This window comes from Eptesicus fuscus, chromosome 3 (assembly GCF_027574615.1).
Source record: "Eptesicus fuscus isolate TK198812 chromosome 3, DD_ASM_mEF_20220401, whole genome shotgun sequence".
Classification (NCBI taxonomy): domain Eukaryota; kingdom Metazoa; phylum Chordata; class Mammalia; order Chiroptera; family Vespertilionidae; genus Eptesicus; species Eptesicus fuscus.
Genome location: NC_072475.1, coordinates 95,066,148 through 95,091,316, shown reverse-complemented (window position 1 = coordinate 95,091,316; position 25,169 = coordinate 95,066,148). Strand labels below are relative to the sequence as shown.

The 25,169-nt window shown below is 44.1% G+C and overlaps 1 protein-coding gene across 1 annotated transcript in view; it reads right to left on the bottom strand.

Moving 5' to 3' along the window:
- GBE1 (1,4-alpha-glucan branching enzyme 1) overlaps positions 1 to 25,169 on the bottom strand; it is a 356,294-nt gene that overhangs the window by 211,905 nt on the left and 119,220 nt on the right. Inside the window, exon 3 of the mRNA XM_054714070.1 lies at positions 7,627 to 7,739. Within this exon, the coding sequence (XP_054570045.1) occupies positions 7,627 to 7,739 (113 nt within the window). The remainder of the gene's footprint in view (positions 1 to 7,626; positions 7,740 to 25,169) is intronic.

Genomic DNA, 25,169 nt, shown 5'->3' with positions numbered 1-25,169 from the left:
CTAGAAAGGAGTCCAGAGCCAGGGAATGGACGGCTTTGTATGACAAGCTAAGATGCATGGATTTCAGCGCAGAGGCCAATGTTTTTCAATTCTTTTAAAATGAAGAAATTGTTATTTAGATATAATCATACACAGGAGCCCAATTATAGAACAGAAAAAGGATTTCCTATTTCAAAAGAGTGAGAGGGAATCTGCAAACTAGCCAGGTCAGCTTCTTAATACACAGTTTAAAAACCCTGGCTATCATCAAACCAGGGGTGGGGAGAGCTCATCACAAAGGATTTAAAGCAGAAGAATAATATGAGCAGGTTTGAGATCTTAAAATGATGACGATAGCTATAATATGAAAACGGACTAGGGAAAAATGAGAGCCAGTTATGAGAATAAAACCACTTTAGGAAACTAGTAAGAAATAAAACCCTATATTAGGGCAGATGGTAGTAAAATTTTTAGAACATCAGGATAAAGAGAAAATACAAGTGACTACCAAGAAAAGGCCAATTACGAGCAAAGGAATAAGAATCAAATAATCAGGATTTTTATCAGCAACAATGGATATAAGACAAAACTGTCGTGATGTCTTCAACATGCTAAGAGTAAACAACTTGGAATCTAGCTACCTATAATAAAATTAAATCCTAGACAAAGTGTGAACTACAGAAGGTCTCAAGCCATTGCTCAAAGAACTTCTATAGGATGTGCCATAGGAAAACAAAGTGCTAACAAGTGAGTTGCAGAAAGCAGTGATTTCTGACAAGTTTGATTTGGCAGGTGGTACATGGAAAAAGGTTGTTATTTTTACACATGGCATAACTAGAAATGACGATTCAGGAACTGCAGAATACTGAAATCCAATCACAGGCCATGACACCGGAACTCACTTAGGTGTTTAAGTGAAATACTGATAAGACTATGTGGTGCAGATAATTCATAATGGTAAATGAGATTTATTGCTTCATTCATAGTTCTTGAATTAAATCACCATCATCCAGTAATTTGTACTACTTTATTTTATTAAATCAGAACAGGGCAGGATGGAAACCAATGAATGGGAAGTGAGGATATAGAAGAAGAAAAAACTTATGTGACAGTAAGTTCTTCTTTCTAGAAATCTTTACAAAATAAGAGAAAAAAGAGCAACTTTGGAGTCCATTAACAGTGGGTAATTTTTGTTAATTAAAAATAGAAGACTTCAGCACTTTTATATCAAAAAGCTCTCACACCCAATTCCAGCTAGATGTCTTACAATTCAACTCAATAGTGACACTATCTATCTGTGCTTCTGATAGAAGGCTAGAGATTGGTGGGTCCAACAACTCTCTGTCCTTGGGCTCCATCAATTTGCTAGAGTGGCTCACAGAACTCAGTGAAACATTTTACTGACTAGGTCACTAGTTTATTATAAGCGGAATTAACTCAGGAACAGCCAGATGGAAAGATGAGTAGAGCAAAGTACATGGAAAGGGCAGGGAGCTTCCATAACCTCTCTGAGCATTCCACTCTCCCATCTTCCTGCTCACCACACAGTAGCTCTTCAAACTCCATCCTTTTGGTTTTTATGAAAGCTTCCTTACATAGGCATGCATGAATAAATCACTGGCCTTTGAAAATTGGCTTAATCTTCTGGCCCTGAAGTCAAGGGGTGGGGAAAAAAGTTCTAACTCAACTGATCATATGGCTGGTTCTCCATAGCACTCAAACTTAGATGATTTCCAAAGGCCACCTCATTAACATAAAAAAGGCACCTTTGTTCTCTCACCACTTAGGATATTCCAAGGGTTTTAGGAGCTCCACGCCAGGAATGGGGTAAAAGACCAAATAAATATCTTACCTAATAATAGACAAACATGTAAAATTGACCGTACCTCCGCCACACCACCAGCCAATCAGGAGTGATATGCAAATTAACCCAACAAATATGGCGGTTAATTTGCATACACAGGCACCAAGTGATGGGGGGTGGGATGCAGGTGGTCTGCCCAACCCCCAGTCTCTCAGGGCCTCTGGGCAGCATGGGAAGGTGAGGCTGGAGCGGAAAGAGGCTGGGCCAGAGTGGAAAGGCGGTGCTGGCAGCCAGGGAAAGGAAAGCCCATTCTAGCACGAATCTTCGTGCATCGGGCTTCTAGTTTATTATAAATCACAATATCACATAAATGCTCTACGAGAGTATGAGTGTTTGTTTGAAGAAAATGAGATCATTAAGGGTCAACATCCTGAAGAAAGCACAGGTTAAAGAATACATTGGTCATCATTAAAAATTATTGAGGGTTTTTTTAGGTAATAAATAATGCAGGATTTAAGAAAAAGCAAAAATGAATATCTGTCAAATTTAGCAATTGTGTTGCCTTACAATGTTTCAGAGTAAAATTTCCTGAAATAAATTCACAATTTTGTTTCATTTCCTCATACATCTGACATCTTTATAAATCAATCAATGTAAGTCAAATTGACCAGTGAAGGGGACCAAAAGTTTTGCTACCCCAAAACTATGCCTTTGGAGATACTGATTTTAAGCTATTTTTTAAGAAACAAAAGACTCAGAAAGCACCTTTGACCCTTCCCCTTTCTTGCCTAAGAAATTGAGATAGAAAGACCTGCTCCAGGAAGGGAATCCTAGGGTATCCACCTTACTTTAGATAAGAAGGCTCCAGGCAGGGGTCAGGTAGCTAGATCCCTCAGTGTCTGGGTTGCTTAGCAAGAATATGACTACACTGCCTGTTCCTCTCTTCCCCAGCTACCTATATATTACCTATTTCCTTCAAAATCTCAAACCACTGCTCCCTTTCTCCCTCCTCTATAATGGCATATAAACCTACCTGCCCGATGTGTTTCGGGTCTCCTATCTTACCACACCCCTGGCATGTATATCAGTAATAAACTTTGCACATTTTTCTCCTGCTAAACCGTCTCTGTTAATTTGACTATTAACCAGCTACAACTTTCAAGGTGGGAGAAAAAGTATTTTTTTTTTTAGCCTCCACATCACTAATTCTCACACAGAATTGACTGATACTTGTGCAATCTTGCTTTGCTTTCTATTCTTTTATTTTCTAATTGAACCCTGACAATTTATTCATTAATCTACATCCATTAATTCCTTCAAGACCAAGCTTAAAATGCTTCTCCTCCCATAATCATTCCCTAACTATTCAAACTGTGACCTTTATTCTTCCCCATGCACTTTCCCAATAATCTATCTCTAATCCTTGTCCTCTCTGTCATCTTCTCCCTTGGGTTCTTTCTTAATTCCATGAATATTTAGCCAAAAATAAAGATAACTAAATCACTAAGAAATAAATAAAAATAAAAGAAACAACTACATATTCCACATGCTTATTCCTGCTTTGTCATAAAGTTCTCAAAGAATACATGCTTCTTCCTCTACTACCTTACCAGCCACAAAACGCTAAATCAACTCCTTTGCTTAGGGGATGTTTCTCCAAGTGGACAATAAATTCAAAGTGCAGGCATTTTTTTTTATTTTATCTTAATTTATTCACATAAATCCAGGAAGGATAGTGCAATGCTTCAAGTACAGGAAACATAAATTCAAATATGTGTTAACTAAGATATTAAGAAAAGGAGCAAAATTTGATAAAGAAATAAATGTAAAGCAAGTTCAAAATATAACACAACTCTCCCACTTTCTATGTCATCCTTCCTCTAGGCCAGTGGTCGACAAACTCATTAGTCAACAGAGCAGCAAACTGCGGCTCGCGAGCCACAGTTTGCCAACCACTGCTCTAGGCAAACAAAGTTAGTTACTCTACACACTGGCAAGTAGTCTGCTTTGGAAATTTACACATTTATGTTGTGTTTCCTATCAACATTCTAGAGAGCTTCAGAAGAAAAGAAAATGAATCAATTAGCAAGCCTTTATTCTTATCTTCAGAGGAAGACCATTTCCTACTATGTTATTTAGGTTCATTAATATTCATATTATATTTTGCAAACACAAAGAATTATAATCTCTGTGGTAAAAAAAAGTGCATCTAATTCTAACTATGCATTCTCCCACAAATTAGATGTTTCGGGGTTTTAGAGGCTGATTAAGTTGAACCAGGTACAGATGAAGTGAGTAAATAATTTTCTGTGGGTCATAGAGAAGAAAATCTTTATCACATATAATAATACGTAAAGACATGACAAGCAAGAAAATAGTGTTCTTAAATGTCGCTATCCCTCTGTTACTTCCCATTGTCATCACAGAATGAATAAACTGCTACCTCATGTTTTTACTCTTTATTTTTAAAACAAGTTCACCCCCTGCACATATATTACAATTTAGTACAAGCATCATACATAAAAGATAGCACCTGACATAAAACACACACTCAATAATTATGTCAAATTTCAATGAAGCAACTGAGGTGGTGTTTTTTTCATTTACGTTATTTAAGGTGTATATTTTTTTAAAGTGAAAAAGAAATACCTTTACATAAATTAGTTTGTCTATGCATCTCAAAGAAAAAGTATTAAATACATGAGTAATACATGCCTCATTATCCTTCAGAAACATAGTCTTTTATTCTTTCCTTATATCTTTAAAGCCTTGAATGTTTAATTTACCTTATAATATTATTTTATTTTTCTGTTTGGAAAACTCACTAAAAAAACATGCAAAGAGCCCTGGCTAGTGTGGCTCAGTCGGTTGGAGCATTGTCCTGTGCACGGAAGGGCCTCGGGTTCGATTTCCAATCAGAGCACATACACAAGTTATGGGTTCAATTCCTGGTTGGGGCATGTATGGGAGGTGACCAAATGATATTTCGATATTTCTCTCTCACATGGATGTTTCTCTCTGTCTCTCTCTCTTCTCTTTCTCTCTCTCTCTCTCTCTCTCTCTCTCTCTCTTCCCTCCCCTCCTTCCCTCTCTAAAAAAATAAATAAAAACATATCCTCAGGTGAGGGTTAAGAAAAATGAAATGAACATAAAAAGAGACATTTAGATGACTATAGAAGCAGTTAGGTATCATCTTTCAAAGTGTTCAATGGAAAAGACCAGGTGTTTGCAGAGAAAACAAAGCTGTTATTTCAAAGATGTTAACGGTTCTTTTTTGTTAATGGTTACCAGATAATTCATAAGAGAAACAGTCTCAAGTGAATTATAAAGGTCAATCCCTTGTGGACTGAAATAAATTGTCATAATTTAAAACAAGATTTTTAATTACCATGATAATCAACCTAGAGACAACTTCAGATTGAAAGGCCAAAAACCTCAAGTTTGTGGATTTGTATAGAGAATTTACCCCAAAGAAAAGATGATGTATCGTCCCCATAAGTGAAAAATATCACCATATTAACATTATAATAGCATGTAAATATTTCATCAACATTTGAAACATCTAAACACTACAAATATTTTGTGCCTAAATTTCCTGTTAATTGTTTTCACAGAAAATTTTAGAACATAAAATAATGAAGACAGATTACACAACAGTCCATATCATACTTGTCTAACATTTCTTTTCCATTAAACACAGATTTTTAAAGTCAAGAGAAAATTTAAAAGCCACATTTATTTCTTATCTGATTATTGTATTTCACATAGTAAAATAAATTCTTGATAAAAAGCATAGTACACAGCATAGTATAGAAATCGTATCAGTCTTTTGGGGCTGTCATAACAAAATACCACAAACCGGGTGCTCATGAACACAGAAATTGATTTGTCACAATTCTGGGGGATGGAAATCTGAGACGGGGGTACCAGCATGGTTAAGTGAAGGCCCTCTTCTGGGTCACAGACTTCTTAGTGTATCTTCACCTGGTGGAAAGGGCTGCGGATCTTTCTGAATCCTTTTTTGAAAAGCACTAGAAACCCATTCATGAGGGCTTCATCATCAGGGACTATTCACCTCCCAGTGCCTCAGCTACTAGTACCATCATATCAGGCACTAGGATTTCAACATAAAAAATGGACAGGGGGCTTGGGGAAACACCAAAGCAGACCATAGCAGAAAGTGTAAAAGATTTGAGGTCATATGGGAGAGGCACATGCCTACCATTATTCCCAATATATATCAATAACCATTCATTCCTAGTAATTATTATTCCCCATATGTAAAAACAACATACCAAAAGTAATTCATTCACTATGTAATGCAAAAAGTAGTAATGGTGTCAGAGCTCATAAAATTTTGTAATTTAAAGAAAGCAGAAAAACATTCTCAGCACTTTAAAAAATTAGTAAGTTTAGTTCTTAAAAAAACAAATAAACAAAAATGGCCATAAGACCTAAAGTGACAAGGAGACCAGTGGTACTGTAACAGTTGCCTTGCCTCACTAGTTCATAAAATCGGGCTTTATAAACCATAGAAAAATCAAGCTACTTGGTTTATTCCTAAAAAGACTGGACCTAAAAATGCTTTAACATTCAACAAATATTTCTGTGTGCCTACTATGTGCCAGACACAGCTCCAGGGATGGAGGATATACGGTAGTATCAGCAAACAAAATAGCAAAGGCCCCTGCTCTTGTGGAGCTTATACTGACTTGGAAAAGGGATTATTTATATTAAATTTAAATCCCTCTTATTGTATACTGCAGTTACTTTTTCTCCTTTTCACTACAGATTAAAAAGAACCTTGGCTGCCATCCCACATCAAAATGTCTCTTTATTCTAGATAATATGCTCTTCAGTTAACTATATTATGTGTGACAATATTTTAGTAATTTCCAGATACACTTATAATTTCATTATTTGTAAAAAAAAAATAATAATAATTCCCTGCAAAACAAACATGCAATCCATATTGATTTTAAATATACTTAAATTAACATTGAATTAATGTTGTTAAATAACAAATACCCATAAAAATAATGATTCAGTCACCGGGTTTATCATAATAAATGCTATGAATGCTACTGATTATCTATGGGAGGGAAAGAGAAACAAGGGACAAAGAAATATTATATGATTATATGAGCAAAATCAAGTAAATGTTTAAGGATTTAGATAACTTGTTATGTAATCAAATGCTTAAATGTGTAATCCAGACTTTGGGACCCATCATCCCTCGATCCCCCTTTGAGGACACCAGAGAGGCCTTGTGGGCTCTGCAGACCATGAAGGGGACCCCACGGTCAGCTAACGTCAAAGGAGTACACAGGAAGCTCAGGTGGCCCTACCACAGAACAAGAGAAACAAGAATCCCCATGTCAAAGACTAGAAAGGGGAAAACCAGGAAAAGCATGTCCCAAAATGCACATGTCTCCAACACCAGATCCCATTCTGCATTCATGTGGTTCATAAAATCAACTCTATCAAAAATCTCCTTACAGGTAAAAATTCTCTCTGCATTTGCTGATTTGAAGACAGCTTTCACTTTTCTATTAAAGTTTCTGCTTCCTAAGCTAAATTTTTACAATGATTCAATCATGCTTTATACAAAGTTTCCAAAGTTGATAACACAACTAAGTTTGGTACCTTTCCAACCAAATAGTTATAATCTAACACATTCAAATTTGTGGATACCGCTCTCTTAAATTTCCTCTACTGGAACATTTAAATTGTTTCTCCCACCAATGCATGCATCGGTTTACATTATCATATTTTAAATCAAACTTTGCACACTGGATTAAAAATAAATAAATTCAAATAAAAACAAGAGGGAGGAAAAGTACCTTTAATTTGGATCCATGAGGTATTACAGATTTATCCTGCTTTGGTGGTATATACAGCTCCCATTTCCCATACTCCAGTTTTTTATATGGGTATGAAAATGGATTCCAATCATCTAAAAAATTAAAGAAGAAAGGTTAACAATAGCATGATCAAACAGATATTTAATGAACTTCAAGTAAAGCATCCCTACTTGTACCAAATCAAACTGCCTAAAAATTCAGTATTACAAGGGGTTAATCAAGAAGTTTTACTAACAATTTAGAAAAAGTTATTCTTAATTTATTTTTTAAATGTATTTAAAACTTTGCCATTTGCATCTTAATATTAAAGATTATAACATTTTCCATTATACTTTCAACTCTAATACTTCTATTAATAAATGGTATATAAAAGAAAACGGTGGGTACTTTTTAAAGAAACACCATCAACAAAGAGAGATAATATGAAAAAAAAAAACAGAAAAACATTCTAGGCAATTAGATAAGATACCTGTCATGGTAGAAAAAAATGATGAAAAAAACTCAAAATCCTATTACATTTACCCAAAGTCACAAGCATGTGACAGAACTGAGTTAAAATCTAAAGAAATGCCTGAAGCAAGAAAGACAGAGGTAATAAACAATAGAGGGCAAAGGAAAGGCAGGCTAAAGATCCTGGAAAAAAGTCAAATTGAGCCACAACAGACTCATGCACACACAGAAACTTATATAATAGAGGTGGCATAAAAATCAGTGAGTAAAGGACACACCAGTATCAAGTGGGGCTGGTTATCCTTATGGGAATAAACAAATGAGTCTCGACCTAACAATATGCCGAAGAATCACTGTAACAGATTAATGTTTAGATATGACAGGCAAGACGGAGCCCTCTCGGCTCCTGAGCAGCAGCAGCTGGGGATCTCAGCCTAGTCGGCAAGTTTCAGGGGAAATTTAGATTCCTCCCAGCCTGGGACTTGGGGCTTTTGCTAGGGCAGCTCTCAATTTCTCCTGCTCTAAACTGCCTTCCTTTATGGCGAAGATCTCATCCTGATACAGAATTTTTGGACTGGATCCTGGATTCTTTGTCCACCAGAGTCGGAGAATAAATCCACGAACAGAAGGTGGTATAGCAAAGGTGGAGATTTATTGAAGAACACTTACAGACTCCCACGTGGGGAGGGGAAAAGGGTCCCACCGACTTCCTGTTTCCATGCTTTATAAAGGCTGCAGGTCCTATGTCCTGATAGACCCTCTGATTGGTCAATATTCCCTTTTGAATTGGTTACTATAGTAACTCCTGAGGTCCTCCTCCCTCATTGTCCTCCTATAACTTCTGGGCTTTCTTCCTCCTTTATTTTGTAAATATACACCTCTTGGCTACTCCCAGTTCCCCTGTCTTATGGAAATGTATCTGTTGCCTCTCCCTTGTCTTATGGAAATATAACTGCACCTGGCTCCCTTGTGTTATGGAAATGTAACTGCACACCTGGCTCCCTTGTGTTATGGAAATGTAACTGCACACCTGGCTCCCTTGTGTTATGGAAATGTAACTTCTCCCAGTCTGTAGCCCTGTGTTTTTTCCATGGATCCCAATTCTAAAAATTCCCTAAACCTGCCTATATTCCCCTAAAATTCCTGTTTCAATTCCTTACAGTTTTCCATCAAAAGAATCTCCATTAAGTTGCAAGTTGTCCCTGATAAAAATGTCAGACGAATAGGCAGAATGTTGTGCACCTAGTCCCAGTGAAGCAGGAATATTAGGATAATATAGGCAGGCTTAGGGAATTTTTAGAATTGGGGTCCATGGAAAGCACGGGGCTGCAGACTGGGAGAAGGTACATTTTCATAAAACAAAACCCAGGTGCAGTCACATCTCCTTAAGACAAGGAAGCCAGGTGCAGTTACATTTCCATGAGACAAGGAGGCAGAAACAGGTATATTTACATAAGACAAGGGAACTAGAAGTAGCCAAGAAAGGTCACATCCTATCTAATAAAAGAGTAATATGCAAATTGACCGTACCTCTGCTATACCCACAAGACATGCCCACAAGCCACACCCACAAGCCAAACAGGAGTGAATATGCAAATAAACCCAACCAAGAGAGCTATGGCTACAGAGAGCAAGAGGGAGGCTTGGGTTTCCCCAGCAATGGAGAAAGCCAAGCTTTCTGCCTGCCCTTGCTGGCCTAGGCCTCCACTCAAGGCTACAAAGTTTCAATTATAGAAGATAAATAAATCCCAACACAAATGGCGGCAGCCACAGAGCTGGAGAGAGCAGGAGGCTAGGGTTGCCCCCGGCGATGGAGGAAGCAAAGCTTTCTGCCTGCCCTGGCCTGCCTCGGCCTTCACTCTAGGCTACAAAGTTTCAATTATCGAAGATAAGTAAAGCCCAACAGAAATGGCTGCAGCCACTGAGCGAGCAGAAGGTTTGGCTCCACTCCAGGCTACAAAGTTTCAATTGTAGAAGATAAATAAATTTCAGATATCAGGGCCTCTGCTTGGGTCACCAGGGGGCGTGGCCAGCCTGCAAACCACCACAAGCCCCTCGCCCAGGCCACCCCCCACCCCAAGGGAACCCTCACCCTGATCCAGGACACCCTTCAGGGCAAACCAGCTGGCCCCCACCCATGTACCAGGCCTCCATCCTATCTAATAAAAGAATAATATGCAGATTGACCATCAATCCAACACACAAGATGGCTTCTCCCATGTGGTCAAAGATCCTGCCCCCATGTGGACACAAGATGGCCAGCAAGGGAGGGCAGTTGGGAGGGACCAAGCCTACAAGGGAGGGCAGTTGTAGGTGATCAAGCCAGCAGGGGAGGGCAGTTGGGAGAGACCAGGCCTGCAAGGGAGGGCAGTTGGGGGCAATCAAGCCTGCAGGGGAGGGCAGTTAGGGGTGACCAGGCTGGCAGAGGAAGGAAGTTGGGGGTTACCGGGCCTTCAGGGAAGGGCAGTTGGGGGGGACCCAGGCCTGCAGGGGAGAGCAGTTGGGGGGGACCAGGCCTGCAGGGGAGGGCAGTTAGGGGTGACCAGGCCTGCAGGGGTGGGCAGTTATGGGCAAACAGGTTGGCAGAGGAGCAGTTAGGCATCAATCAGGCTGGCAGGGGAGTGTGAGGGGGTGATCAGGCTGGCAGGCAGAAGTGGTTAGGGGCAATCAGGAAGGCAGGCAGGTGAGCAGTTGGGAGCCAGCAGTCCCAGATTGGAAAGGGTGCAGGCTGGGCTGAGGGACACCCCCCGCCATGCATGAATTTCATGCACCAGGCCTCTAGTTTACAAAATAAAGAGAAGGAAGCCCTTCATTCAGAAGGAGAGGAAGAAAGCCCAAAGGGAATAGGGAAACAATAAGGAAGGAGGGAGGAGAGCCTCACATGTGCCATGTGAGGTTCAACCTTTGAGCCCAGGAGTTACTATAGTAACCAGTCTAAGGGAATAGTGACCAATCAGAGGGGATATCAAGGCACCAGGATCTGCAGCCTTTATAAACTGTAGGGAAGAAGGACTCAGTGGGATCCTTCTCCCCCTCCCCATGTGGGAGTCAGTTCTGTGGGACTCTTCCCCTCCCTACGTGGGAGTCTGTACTTGCTCTTCAATAAATCTCCACCTTTGCTATACCACTTTCTGTCCGTGGATTCATTCTTCGATTCTGGTGGACAAAGAATCCGGGTTCCAGTCCAAAAATTCTGTATCACCAGGGCCAACTAAATTTGAGAACATTCACCTGGAATTACCAACTGAGGTCCAGCTGAGGAGACATATCAAGGAAGGATAGAAAACACCTTATGTAGAAAGGGATGGTCACGAGAGGAGCTGACCTAGTCCCAGGGATGGAAGCCTGCAGGCGAGAGAGGAGGGAGCCCAGGGCTATGGGAGGGTCTGTTCCCTCAGAGGATAGAGGCCTGGAACCCAGGTGGGCTTAGGTTTCCCCAGCAATGGAGGAAGCCAAGCCCAGACCCATGGCCCACGAAATATCCAGCTGTGAAAGGCAGCAGGGCTGCTGGCCGCAGAGGAGTCTAGAGCCTGTAGACCAGAGACAGTGGGAGAGAAAGCCACAGTGCTTGAGGAGAGGCTGGGGTGGGAAACCTTGCGGGGAGATGTAGAAAGCGGGAGCCAGGAGCATTTGTTCAAAGGTTCTAAAACCAAAATGGCCATTCTCCCTTACCCACCTCTCCAGTAGCCACAGGGCAGTAAAAGAAAAAATCCACCCTAGTTAATACAGCCTGCGCCACCCTCCGGAGCCCTGCTTGAGACACCCTGCATTTTCAGCTTTTCAGAGGAAACAAAAGCAGAGGCCAAGCCTACCACTTTGAACAGTCTCAGGAGCCTGAGCAAGTGGATTGGGGGAGGACTCTTCCGACCCACTATCCTGGGAACCAGACTGGTACGTTCCCCCCACAGGAGAACTGATAGATACTCCAGGTTTCCAACGATCCCACTATTCTCCACGCAAGGATCTCTGCCAGCAGAGGGCAGAGTAATATTTTGGGCCACTCGCAGAGGACTGCTCTAGGACAGGGAAGCACACCACCACAATCCCTGAGTGCTAAACAGCACCTCCCCCAGCTAAAGCCCTTTAAGAAACAGACTTTTGAGTGATTAAGGTTGACAACTGGCTAGCAGGAAAACCTGGGCAGAGGTGAAGCCCTGGGAACAGGGGAAGGTTTCTGGGCCCCATGCAGCTAACAAGCCCATTTAACATGGCAGATTGCCCCCTCCTGCTGGCAGCCAAGTTCTGAAGAGACATATAAAACTGTGGATGAAGATGTGGGGATCTCTTGGAACTTCAAGCAGGTTGCTGAAATCCAGAGGACAGTTCCTGTCAGAGCTTAGCACCTAAGTATCCCACAGGAAGCACAGAATTGGCAGACAAAACAAAAGAGTGAGATTGAGCCCTGACCGGTTTGGCTCAGTGGATAGAGTCTCGGCCTGCAGACTCGGGGGTTCCAGGTTCGATTCCAGTCAAGGACATGTACCTTGGTTGCGGGCACATCCCTAGTGGGGAGTGTGCAGGGGGCAGCTAATCGATGTTTCTCTCTCATTGATGTTTCTAACTCTCTCTCCCTCTCCCTTCCTCTCTGTAAAAAATCAATAAAATATATACATATATTTTTTTTTAAAAGAGTGAGATTGAAAGCAATTCCCCATCGGGCACTAAACTCAACTGAAACAAACTCAACTTCACTTTTTTTTCCTTTTTTCTTTTCAATTTTTTCTTCCATTTTTCTACTTCCTTTTTTTTACTTTTTCTCTTTCATTTCTTTTTTTATCCCTTTTTAAAGTTATATTCCTTATCTATATGCTTTATTGATTTGTAATTATTCTAGTCTGTTATGTTCATAAATCTAATTTTCCTCTTCCCTTTTCCTACCCAATTGTTTTCTTTTTTTTCATTATTCAATTTTCTTCTATCTTTGCTTCCTCTCTTTTCTTTTTCTCCTGCTTTCTCATCTTTTATTCTTATTCTCATTTTATGTCTATCTGCTTTATCCTCTATTTTCCTTATCAAATTTTTTTTCATTGTCTTTTCTTAAAATTCCTTTATTTTAAACACTTTGACTTCCTCTATTCCCCTATTATTTACTAGTACTTTCTTTATTTCAGCATTACATCTACATATAACACCTTCCCCCACCCCCACTTTTTGGCTGTTTTTTATTTGTGCTTTGTTTGTTGGTTTGATTGCCTTGTTTTCTCATATTTTTTCTTTCTTTTTTTCCAATCATTCTTGCTCTCTTTCTTAATAATATCTTCTCTGATGGTTACTTTTGTTGGTGCTGTAGGCATCTTGTGAATGTTTTTGTTTTCTTCTGTTTTGTATTTTGTTGTGTTATATTTTGTTCTGTTCAGTCAGCAACTCCACAACAGCTTGAATGTTGAATGACTTGGCCGGGGATGAGCCACATAGCCAGCCAGCCGAAGAGCAGGTTCAATCCACGAATGGGACAGTAAAATTCAAGACCCACCAACAACAGGAGAACCACATCCCCCCCCCCCCCCCCCGACCAAAAAAAGTAAGGGGCTTTCCTAGAGAACCCAGTTCAGGAGATCTAAGAGACTGTACCATTGGGTCCCACAAAACACCTACTACATAAGACCACTCCACAAAATCTGGGAGGCATAGCAGTTTAATCTAATACACAGAAGCAAAAATGGGGAGACAAAGAAACAACCCCCAAATGAAAGAAAAGGAGAAATCACCAGAAAAATAACTAAATGAAATAGTGGTAAATGATTTGTCAGATAAAGAATTCAGAGGAATGGCAATAAAGGTGCTCAAACAATTCAGTGAGAACTACAAGCAACTTTGTGAGAATTAGAAGGGTCTTAATGAGAGCTACACCAACATGAAAAGAGCCTGAAACATTAAATAAAAATCAATAGGAAATGAGGAATGACATATATGAAATTAAGAACACCCTGGAAGGATTCAACAGTAGATTAGAAGGGGCTGAGGACTGAATCAGCGAATTTGAAGACAAGGTAGAAAAATAAACAACCATTCAGAGGAGCAAATGAAAAACAAAAATTAAAAAGCAGGAGCAATGGCTAAGGAAGCTTTGGAACAACATGAAACCTGTTACCTAAATGCTCACATTTCACAGAGGCCATAAACCATGACACAGCCCCTGGAGGGGGGTTATCAGTGCTGGCACCAGGCCAGGCCCTTAGGTATGGTCTCAAGACTCCAACACCTGGAGCTTCTTGCAAAGCCCGTAAAAGGTCCAGAAGTATAATCCACATTTGGGGGACAAAGACACCAAAAGGGGATAAAAGAGGGGTTTCCATCATATTGGTTTGCTCAGAATTTGAGAGGCAACCTCCTCTGAGTCTGCTGGCGTAATAAAGCTGTGTAACTCAATTTCTCTATGCGTTGCTTGGTTTTTCTCCAGTCTTCTATAACATCATGCTATGCAAAATAAGCCAGTCAAAGAAAGATAATTATCACATGATCTAACTCATATGTGGATTCTAATGAACAAAATACAGTGATGAACAAAGTAGATCCAGAGACATAGAACCTTAGAACATTAAAAAATTTCAGACAGAAGGCAGGTGTGTATGTGTGTAGAGATTAATTGGAGAACTTAATATGCATATATGCATAGTCCATGGACACAGACAATAGTTTGGTGAAGACTTGGGAGGGGTGAGTGAGGCAAGGACAGGGTCAATGGGGTGAGGGGGAAACAGTAGATATCTGTTATATTTTTGACAATAAAGATAAATTTTAAAAATTAATAAATAAACATGACAGGCAAATCTGTAAAATACTTAGGAAAATATAGGGAAATATATTTGTAATCCTGAGTTTGATGAATCTTACCCCTATAATTATAACTTATGTTCATAGAGATGGATTTATAGACAGAATGGCAACATAAGCTACCAGCTGGGAATACATTTGTAATGAATATACCAAGAAATAGTGAGAACTGATAAACATATAAAGAACATCTATAAGTCAATGAGAAAAAGAAAATAAAACAATGGAAAAACGAGCAAAGATATTCAGGGGAGGAAACATGAATGGCCAATAAACGTATACAATGATGCTTGAGCTCATTGGCAATTAAGGAAACACAAATTACAACAATGAGATGTCATTTCCCACCCATTGGATTAACAAAATGTAAAAGTTCAAAACTATCAAGTAGTCAGGAAGGTTATAAAATAACATTGCAGCTGAGGGTATAAATTGGTAAAGCAACTTGGCATCATGTAGCAAAGTTGAAGGTATGTTAATTCTATGGCCCAACAAATCGTACTCTTAGGTAGCATCCTAGAGAAATTCTCAAAAATGTGTACAAAAGAGTATTCACAGATGTTCACTGAAGAATTTTTGCAATAGAAAAAAAAAAAGTAGGCTATCAAATTTTAAATCAGCCACAAAATGGGTAAAATCACTGTGGTATAATTAAACAACAGGAAGCTATACAACAGTATAAACTGAATGGATTAGAACCAATATATCACTATATATGAATAACCAAAACATAAAAGATAATTTTAAAGGGTTATGAAAGAATGCCATGTATAGCAAGTTCAAGAAATATGCAAAACAGTGAAACAGAAATTTTAAGGGAATATAGGCAGGCTTAGGGAATTTTTAGAATTGGGGTCCATGGAAAAACACAGGGCTACAGATTGGGAGAAGGTACATCTCCATAACACAAGGAAGCCAGGGGCAGGGAGCAGCAACAGTTGCGTTTACCTAAGACAAGGGAGCTGGAAGTCGCCAAAAAGGTCGATATTTACAAAATAAAGAAGGAAGGAAGGAAGGAAGGAAGGAAGGAAGGAAGGAAGGAAGGAAGGAAGGAAGGAAGGAAGGAAGGAAGGAAGGAAGAAAATAACAATGAGGAAGGAGGGCATCACATGTCCCATGTGGTGTTTGACCTTTGAGTTCAGGAGTTGCTATAGTGACCAATCAGAGGGGATATCCGGACACAGGGACTTGCAGCCTTTATAAACTATGGAAGAAGGGATGGGGTGGGACCCTTTCACCCTCCCTATGTGGGAGTCCATTCTGTGGGACCCTTCCCCCTCCCCACGTGGGAGTCTGTACTTGTTCTTCAATGAATCTCCACCTTTGCTATACCACCTTCTATCCGTGGATTCATTCTTCGACTCTGGCGGACAAAGAATCCAGGTTCCAGTCCAAAAATTCCATTTCAAATGTATATATAAAACTACAAATGTATGTATACAAATATCAAAAGAGAAATGAGAATGTTAAACATCAAATTCTATAGTGATCCCTCCAGAATAGAGGAAAGGGAGGACAGGATGCTTCAATAATATTTGTAATATTTTATTTCATAAGATAGATGGTTTATACAGAGATGCCTATTACATTTTCCCTATTTGCTAATGCCTATAATATCTCATGGTTTTAAAATAAATTAAGCAGCCCTGTGATGGTATACATTTTAGTGCGATTGTTATTTATGGAAGTGGAATTCTTGGGGTGCCCCAAGGAAATGAATTTCCTGAGGCCCCCATAGAAGGATGAAGTTTCATAGAAAGCTTTAATGATGATGTAAAATTAAAGGGGTTCCCCTCCGAGGGCCCATCTCTGTCCGTCTCGCCATGAAAGAAGCCCAATGTTGTCTACAGAGGGTCAGAATAGAGGCCACTGCCCATAGTTTCAGTTCCATATTAAAGTCCAGTCCAGTCCAGCATCTTGCATGTGAAGTCCACATGGCTATGCTATAGAGAGAGAACAGGCGAGTACAGATCACAGAGCAAGAGAAAACAAATGGAATAAGAGAGAGGGAACTCTTTGGGGATTTTAACCAGGAGCTTCTTCAAACCAATGAACTCTCCAAGATTTCACAGGCCAATCCATTGCTCCCCAGGCTAGACTGACAGACAAGTTCCTCCCCTGCACCATCTGGACTTCTGTACATGTGCCTCTCTCCCCTTCCCCTCACCACCCCCTCACCCCCCAACAATCCAGTATTGGATGGGGGAAAGGAGGGGTGCTAATCCCCTTGGAGGAACAATGCTGTGTGAAGCTGCAGCTTCCTGGTGTAACTTCCCAGGTCACCACCCTTACAATGTCTGACTTCCCTTTGCTTTCTTTATTTTAGTAATATTAACTAGTTAATTATAATGATAACACTATGACTATACTTAATTGAAGAGATAATGAAAACATCAGAAATATTGTTTAGGGTGTTAACATAAAAACATTCAAACTTGTAAAGAATTTTTGTGAGTTTATTTGAGCCAAACTGTCAACAATTGCCAGGAAGCAGAACCTCAATGGATTGAGATAATGCTCCAGAGAATGGCAGTTTTTTCATCTACTTTTACATATTGCAATCAAGGGAAGGGACAGAGGTGGGTTACATGAAATCCACTGGTGATAGATTAGAGAAGCAGGAGAAAGCAAAGCAGGGAAACCCCTAGGATTGGATAACAAAGAAAATGATACTTAGGTGGTTGCAGGATAGTTAACAGTCAACAACTAACATTATAACAATAACAATGAAGGAATTTGTGGTATCTGTCCTAGCACCCAGGCACAGTAGGTTGTGCCCCAAGGGGTACAGAAAAAGGGAAGTCACAAATTACCCAGACATTTCAAGGATATGTTATCACAGATGCAAAAAGACAGATAGGCTCAGTTAAGGTAAAGGTTGACCTTGTCAGTGAAGATACCAGCCATGGAAGTGACTACCCAGGATAACTGCTTTTAATTAAAGTTTAATTGCAGACAATCCTTTGTGGTTACTTTAGGTCTTTGAGTTTGCAAGACTGCCATGCAGGCCTTCTCTGAGCTTGTCAGGTTAGCATGTGGCCCCTTTTGTCCACAAGTGCCATAATTTCCTCCTTAAACACCAACTGTTTCACATCATCAGCTCTAATCATCTTCACTTTCCAACAGTCTGAATGAGGGAGGAGGTAGAGATGGGGTAAGAAACAACATTTCAATAAAGGTCCTTCTAAATATTTCTCTACATCCCATCATGAAGACAATGTGAAAATGTCTAAAGGCAGTCTCTCTTCAGGAGCAGATCAACAGGCTGTTATTGTTGTAGTGTAACCCCCATCTTACAAAGGACACCTCAAAAAAAGGTCGTATTATGGAGTCATTTATTAAAAGCCGGTGGCTGAGGAGGGGCAAAAGCGCTCCAAACCTCGCAGCCCCGAACAGCTTGCCACATCTGGCTTATATTGGCAGAATATCACAAAGGTATCGATTACCTCTTTGGATCTGGAATGAGGAACCTGTTTCATGCAAAGCTTTTACAGAAGCAAAATTGAGCAAATTAGTTATCTAAGAATCACTGAATCAACAGAAACATTATCTGGGACCACCTCGGCAATTTAGAATAATTGTGCTGTCCAGATTCTGGGATCACTGAGTCAACAGGAATGCACTATCTGTAGCTACTGAGGCAATTTAGGATAATTTGTGCTCTTCTGATTTCGGGACCACTGAGTCAACCGAAACTCAGTTATCTGTAGCTACTGAGACAATTTAGGATAATTGATCTGTCCTGGGTCCCAGAAGAATGTGCTTCGATGACCAGTGAGATCACAATCAATGGGACATTCAAACCATCATCAATGGAGTATTGGGATAGCATACATAAGTTCAGAAAATCAAAATAACTTTTAAATGAGTACAGAACCCAAAACAGCAAGGTTAAAATATTAAACAGCAATTTTTACCCAAGTATGATTGCTACCATACTTCATTATTATACTCTCCTTCCCCAAATATATCTCAACTATTGATGGTATAACATCCCTTTACCAAAGTAAAGAACTTAGGGCCTAACTAGAGAGGAAAAAAACTTGACCTATGAATATCTGAGTCCTGAAACACTATAAATTTACTGAAATTATTTTTAAGCTAATCACTTAACACAATAAGACAAGCAGCAGATTGGTTCCTGATTTGTTAGATATGAAAATAAAGAGTACAGTTCATTAGTTCATTCATTCACTCATTAAATATATATTGAATATAATGCAGGCCCTGCTCAATTCAAAGCAAAAATTAGTGTTCAGACCAATAGTCATAGCTCAAAAATATGTTAAATTAAATAGCAGTACATCAAAATTAATACTAAATATAGTAATACAGGATACACTAACATTCATTAGTAAATAAGATTTTGTTACTTTTAAAGTGAAACTTCAATTATATGGGAAATTTACATATGTTGATTTATTTAAAAGCTGTTACCAATACTGTAAAAATAAATGTGCTCTGAAAAATTGTTTTTTAATATCAGCTGAATTAGTTTTTCAGCTTGCAGTCACTTGAGTTTTAAATCTATTTTAACAAGTATTAGATTTGTATAAAGAAAAATACGTTAACTGAAACATTTTATTTTTATAATATCTTATAGATCTAAATATCCTAAAGCTTATGTTGATTACCTGTGATTCTACACTGTAAAAAAAAATTTTTTTTATCATCTTCAAGAGTCCATTTTATTACCATCTCTCTTCCTCATGGTAATTCAGCTGCTGACTTTACTACAGGTACATTTTTCTTTTTTTTTTTTTTTTTTTTAATTTCTTTATTGATTAAGGTGTCACATATTTGTCCTCATCCCCCCATTCCCATCCCACCCCTCTCCCCACGCATGCCCCAATCCCCTGTTGAACTTAACCGTTGGATAGGCTTATATGCATGTATACAGGTCCTTTGGTTGAACTCTCACCCTCCCCCCACCCTCCCCCTACCCTCCCCTATCCTCCCTCTGAGGCCCGATAGTCCGATCGATGCCTCCTTGCTTCTGGTTCTGTTCTTGTTCCTCAGTCTATGTTGTTCATCATTTCCCCTAGATGAGCGAGATCATATGTCACTAGATATATACTAATAAGAACTGAATGTGAGACGAGCAATAATAGTTATGCTGACAGGCAAATGAATCAATCTGTAGCGAGCTTCCCCCTGGACCAACAGTTCTTTTGAGACCCAATTTCAATGTCCAGTAGTTCCTTATGTGTACATGTCAGCACTGACCCCTCAGCTCTGGATGGTGGACAAATGGTGGTAATGGAGGTCCGACTCCCTCTGGTTTGGTCTCGGCCGAACCCAGGGGCACGGCGTCACCCGGACTAAGGGGCACGTGGCCTCACCCATACCCAAGGGGCGCGTGGTCTCACCCGGGCCTGGGACCCAGCCTCACCCGGATGGATCCAGGGGCGCATGGCCTCACCCGGACGGATCCAGGGGCGCATGGCCTCACCCGGACCCAGGATCTGGCTTCACCCGTACCCAGGGACGCTTGGCCTCACCCAGACCCAGGGGCACGTGGCCTCACCCGGGCTTAGTTGCACAAGGCCTCACCCGGATCCAGGGACACATGGTCTCACCCGGACCCAGGGACGCTTGGCCTCTTCCAGACCCAGGGCCACTTGGGCTCACCCGGGCCTAGGTGCACGAGGCCTCACCCGGATCCAGGGACACATGGTCTCACCCGGACCGAGGGACGCTTGGCCTCTCCCAGACCCAGGGGCACGTGGCCTCACCCGGGCCTAGGTGCACGAGGCCTCACCCGGCTCCAGGGACGCATGGTCTCACCCGGACCTAGGGACGCTTAGCCTCTCCCAGACCCAGGGGCACGTGGCCTCACCCGGGCCTAGGTGCACGAGGCCTCATCCGGATCCAGGGACACATGGTCGCAACCGGACCCAGGGACGCTTGGCCTCTCCCAGACCCAGGGCCACTTGGGCTCACCCGGGCCTAGGTGTACGAGGCCTCACCCGGATCCAGGGACACATGGTCTCACCCGGACCCAGGGACGCTTGGCCTCTCCCAGACCCAGGGCCACTTGGGCTCACCCGGGCCTAGGTGCACGAGGCCTCATCCTGATCCAGGGACACATGGTCTCACCCGGACCCAGGGACGCTTGGCCTCTCCCAGACCCAGGGCCACTTGGGCTCACCCGGTCCTAGGTGCACGAGGCCTCACCCGGATCCAGGGACACATGGTCTCACCAGGACCGAGGGACGCTTGGCCTCTCCCAGACCCAGGGCCACTTGGGCTCACCCGGGCCTAGGTGCACGAGGCCTCACCCGGATCCAGGGACACATGGTCTCACCCGGACCGAGGGACGCTTGGCCTCTCCCAGACCCAGGGGCACGTGGCCTCACCCGGGCCTAGGTGCACGAGGCCTCACCCGGCTCCAGGGACGCATGGTCTCACCCGGACCTAGGGACGCTTAGCCTCTCCCAGACCCAGGGGCACGTGGCCTCACCCGGGCCTAGGTGAACGAGGCCTCATCCGGATCCAGGGTCACATGGTCGCAACCGGACCCAGGGACGCTTGGCCTCTCCCAGACCCAGGGCCACTTGGGCTCACCCGGGCCTAGGTGCACGAGGCCTCATCCGGATCCAGGGACACATGGTCTCACCCGGACCCAGGGACGCTTGGCCTCTCCCAGACCCAGGGCCACTTGGGCTCACCCGGGCCTAGGTGCACGAGGCCTCATCCTGATCCAGGGACGCATGGTCTCACCCGGACCCAGGGACGCTTGGCCTCTCCCAGACCCAGGGCCACTTGGGCTCACCCGGTCCTAGGTGCACGAGGCCTCACCCGGATCCAGGGACACATGGTCTCACCAGGACCGAGGGACGCTTGGCCTCTCCCAGACCCAGGGCCACTTGGGCTCACCCGGGCCTAGGTGCACGAGGCCTCACCCGGATCCAGGGACACATGGTCTCACCCAGACCCAGGGACGCTTGGCCTCTCCCAGACCCAGGGGCACGTGGACTCACCCGGGCCTAGGTGCACGAGGCCTCATCCGGCTCCAGGGACACACGGTCGCACCCGGACCCAGGGACGCTTGGCCTCTCCCAGACCCAGGGCCACTTGGGCTCACCCGGGCCTAGGTGCACGAGGCCTCTCCCGGATCCAGGGACACATGGTCTCACCCGGACCCAGGGACGCTTGGCCTCTCAGACCCCGGGGCACGTGACCTCACCCATGCCTAGGTGCACGAGGTCTCACCCGGATCCAGGGACACACGGTCGCACCCGGACCCAGGGACGCCTGGCCTCCCCCAGACCCAGGGGCACGTGGCCTCACCCGGGCCTAGGCGCACGAGGCCTCACCCGGATCCAGGGACACAAGGTCTCACCCAGACCCAGGGACGCCTGGCCTCCCCCAGACCCAGGGGCACGTGGCCTCACCCGGGCCTAGGCGCACGAGGCCTCACCCGGATCCAGGGACACACGGTCTCACCCGGACCCAGGGACGCCTGGCCTCCCCCAGACCCAGGGGCATGCGGCCCCACCCGGGCCTAGGTGCACGAGGCCCCACCCGGATCCAGGGACACATGGTCTCGCCCGGACCTAGGGGTGCGTGGCCTCTCTCAGACCCAGGGGCACGTGGCCTCACCTGGACCTAGGTGCACGAAGCCACCCGGACCCAGGGGCGCGTTACCTCTCTCAGACCCCTGGTCGCGTGGTCTCACCCGGATCCAGGGGTTCACGGCCTCACCCGTACTCGGGACCCAGCCTTACCCGGATCCAGAGGCCCACAGCCTCACCCGGACCCAGGGTTCAGATTCGCCCGGACCCAGGGGCACATGGCCTCACCCGAACCCGGAATCCAGCTTCACCTGGACCCAGGGGCGCGTGGCCTCACCTAAACCCAGGGGCGTGAGGCCTCACCTAGACCCAGAGGCGTGTGACCACATCTGAGCCCAGAGGCTCGCAGGCTCGCCTGGACTCGGGTCTCAGCGGGGTTTCGTCTTCTTGATCCCAATTCCTGTTGGTCAATTCCCTCTCAGCAATTCCTTCGGTCATTTTCTCAGAGCTCCAGGGCGGCTGCCGCAGAACTCGTTGGGCGGCGGGCTCGGCAAGGCTCCGGTGTGCCCGGTGCCCGGCGGTGGGCTGGTCCGGTGTCGCTGCGTCGGCCCTTGGGTCTGCAACGGTGGCCAGTCGCTGAGCGTGCGCACCTGGCCACTTCGGGGCATTGAGATTCTTGAAGGACTCTGAGGTCAGCAAGCACGGAGTCTCCCACCCCCTGTCTCCCAGGGGCTCGTCTGTCCGTGCTCGGCAGCGAGTGGAGCCGTCCCCTCAGCCGGAGACCGCCGGGGGAACTGCGCCGAGCACGTTCCAGGCCACCATTGTGTCGCCTGAGCCATAGTTCTTAAAGTGTGGACTTTGGGTCACCGGCATCAGCATCATCCTGCGTACCCCTCTCTTTTATTCTAGTTGTAGAGCATCTGCTCAGCCAGCCCCCCGGTCTTTCTGGCTGGTGTCTGCTCTGCTCTCCCGTCGTAGTCTCAATATTGTTGTGGTAGGCAATGATCAGGCTGCCGCCCTATGTCTCCATCTTGGTCCTCCTTTGTACAGTTAAGTCTTGATTGTTGTTGGTGTCACTGGGAGGAATTGTCCTCCAGGCCAATTGGCCGTGAGGACCCTCTTTGTCTATATAGGAAGAGTTGCTGTGCAGGAGACATGTTTGTGGGCCGGGTCTTGATGCAGCAATGCCTTGGCGCTCACTGAGTCTGCCTCTAGAATGCCTCCCTTATGCAAGTGATTGAAATCTGGTGTCATCTCCCACCAACCACTAGATGCCCTCATTTCTGGGTCTCCAATGTAGTGTGGGTCAGCCACTACCTGAGGCACTCAGCAGGAAAAAGCTTCTGCTCAGCTTGGCTGGGGCGGAGCTACAGGGTGGAGCCTACAACCTTGGCTTCCTGTCAGCCCCGCCCTATGAGGCTCCTGTGTCTGTGTCCCTCTGTATTCCTTGCAAACACCTCTGAGAGAAACGCGCCCTGGAGTTTCGCCCACTGCCAAACAGTCCAGTCCCTCCCCTAATGAATCTGGACTCCCAGATTCTCGCCTGGAACTGGGTTTCAGTGTAGTTGGAACTGGGTCTCAGCGCAGTCTGGCGTCCCTGTCTCCTTCCCAGCAGGGCCACCCAGTGGCGCAGGCAAAAGTCCGTCCTCTGCGCACCTTCCAGTGCGCGCGTCTGGAGCCGCCGCTTCTCTGTGCCTCCGCCACCACAGCCCAAATTCATTCCCCCAGCGTGCGCCTGGCTTCCCAGGGTTTCGCCCGGAACTGGGGTTCAGTGCAGTCGGAACTGGGGTTCAGCACGGTCCTGAGCTTATGTCTCCTTCCCGCTAGGGCAGTTCAGTGGCGCAGGCAACAGTCCGTCCTTTGCGCCCCTTCCCGTGCGCGCCTCTGGAGCTCTGCCTTCCCCCGCTCCTCTGTGCCTGCGCCCCACAGCCCAGATTCATTCCCCCAGCCTGCGCCTGGCTTCCCAGGGTTTCGCCCGGAACTGGCGCTCAGTGCAGTTGGAGCCGGCGCTTAGCGCACTCCGGAGTCTTTATCTCCTTCCTGCCAGTGAACGCCGGCCAGGCCGTCAGCCGCCCCTTCCTCTCCGGCTCCATCCTCCCCGCAGGCGCGCGTGCTCGTGTCTCCGCCAGTTTCTCCATACCTCAGGCTTTTACGGCTCCCCCGATTGTCCCCGTGGCCTTCTCCTTCCCCCCAGCTGTGGGCATTTCAGTCCGCCAGCTCTCCTGTGGTTCTGGACGATGTCCGTTCTGACCTCTAGTTGTGCCTTTGAAATTGTTGTGCCCGGCTGCAGGTTAGGTGTTTCACCTATGCCACCATCTTGGTTTCTCCTTTACTACAGGTACATTTTTCTTGCCAAACCCTAGCCTTAAAAGCAAAATTTAGAAAATCTTCACATATGCCCCAAAAGAAAGTCCATTCTACCAACCATTAGGAGTAATGCAGAATATGCTAAAGATTTCTTGTGTTTGTCCAGGCATATATGCATGAAACAAGTTAAGATTTTTGCATTAGACAATTCTCTATCCAAGTAAATCCCTCTTCAGCAAATAACCAGAGCCTTTCATCTCTCTGACTCTTTCTCCAACCCCTTTTCAGCTCTAAATTTTCCTCACTCTTATTAGTGTTACTTCTTTTCATTTGAAATATGTATGTTAACCCGCTTCTATCATTTGAAACATGTACATTAACCCACTTTTATCATATATGAAAGATTTTTTTCCAACAAAACCAATTTCTTGCTAAAATGTTTTTCAAAAATATAGCTAATAAGGTGAGATTTTC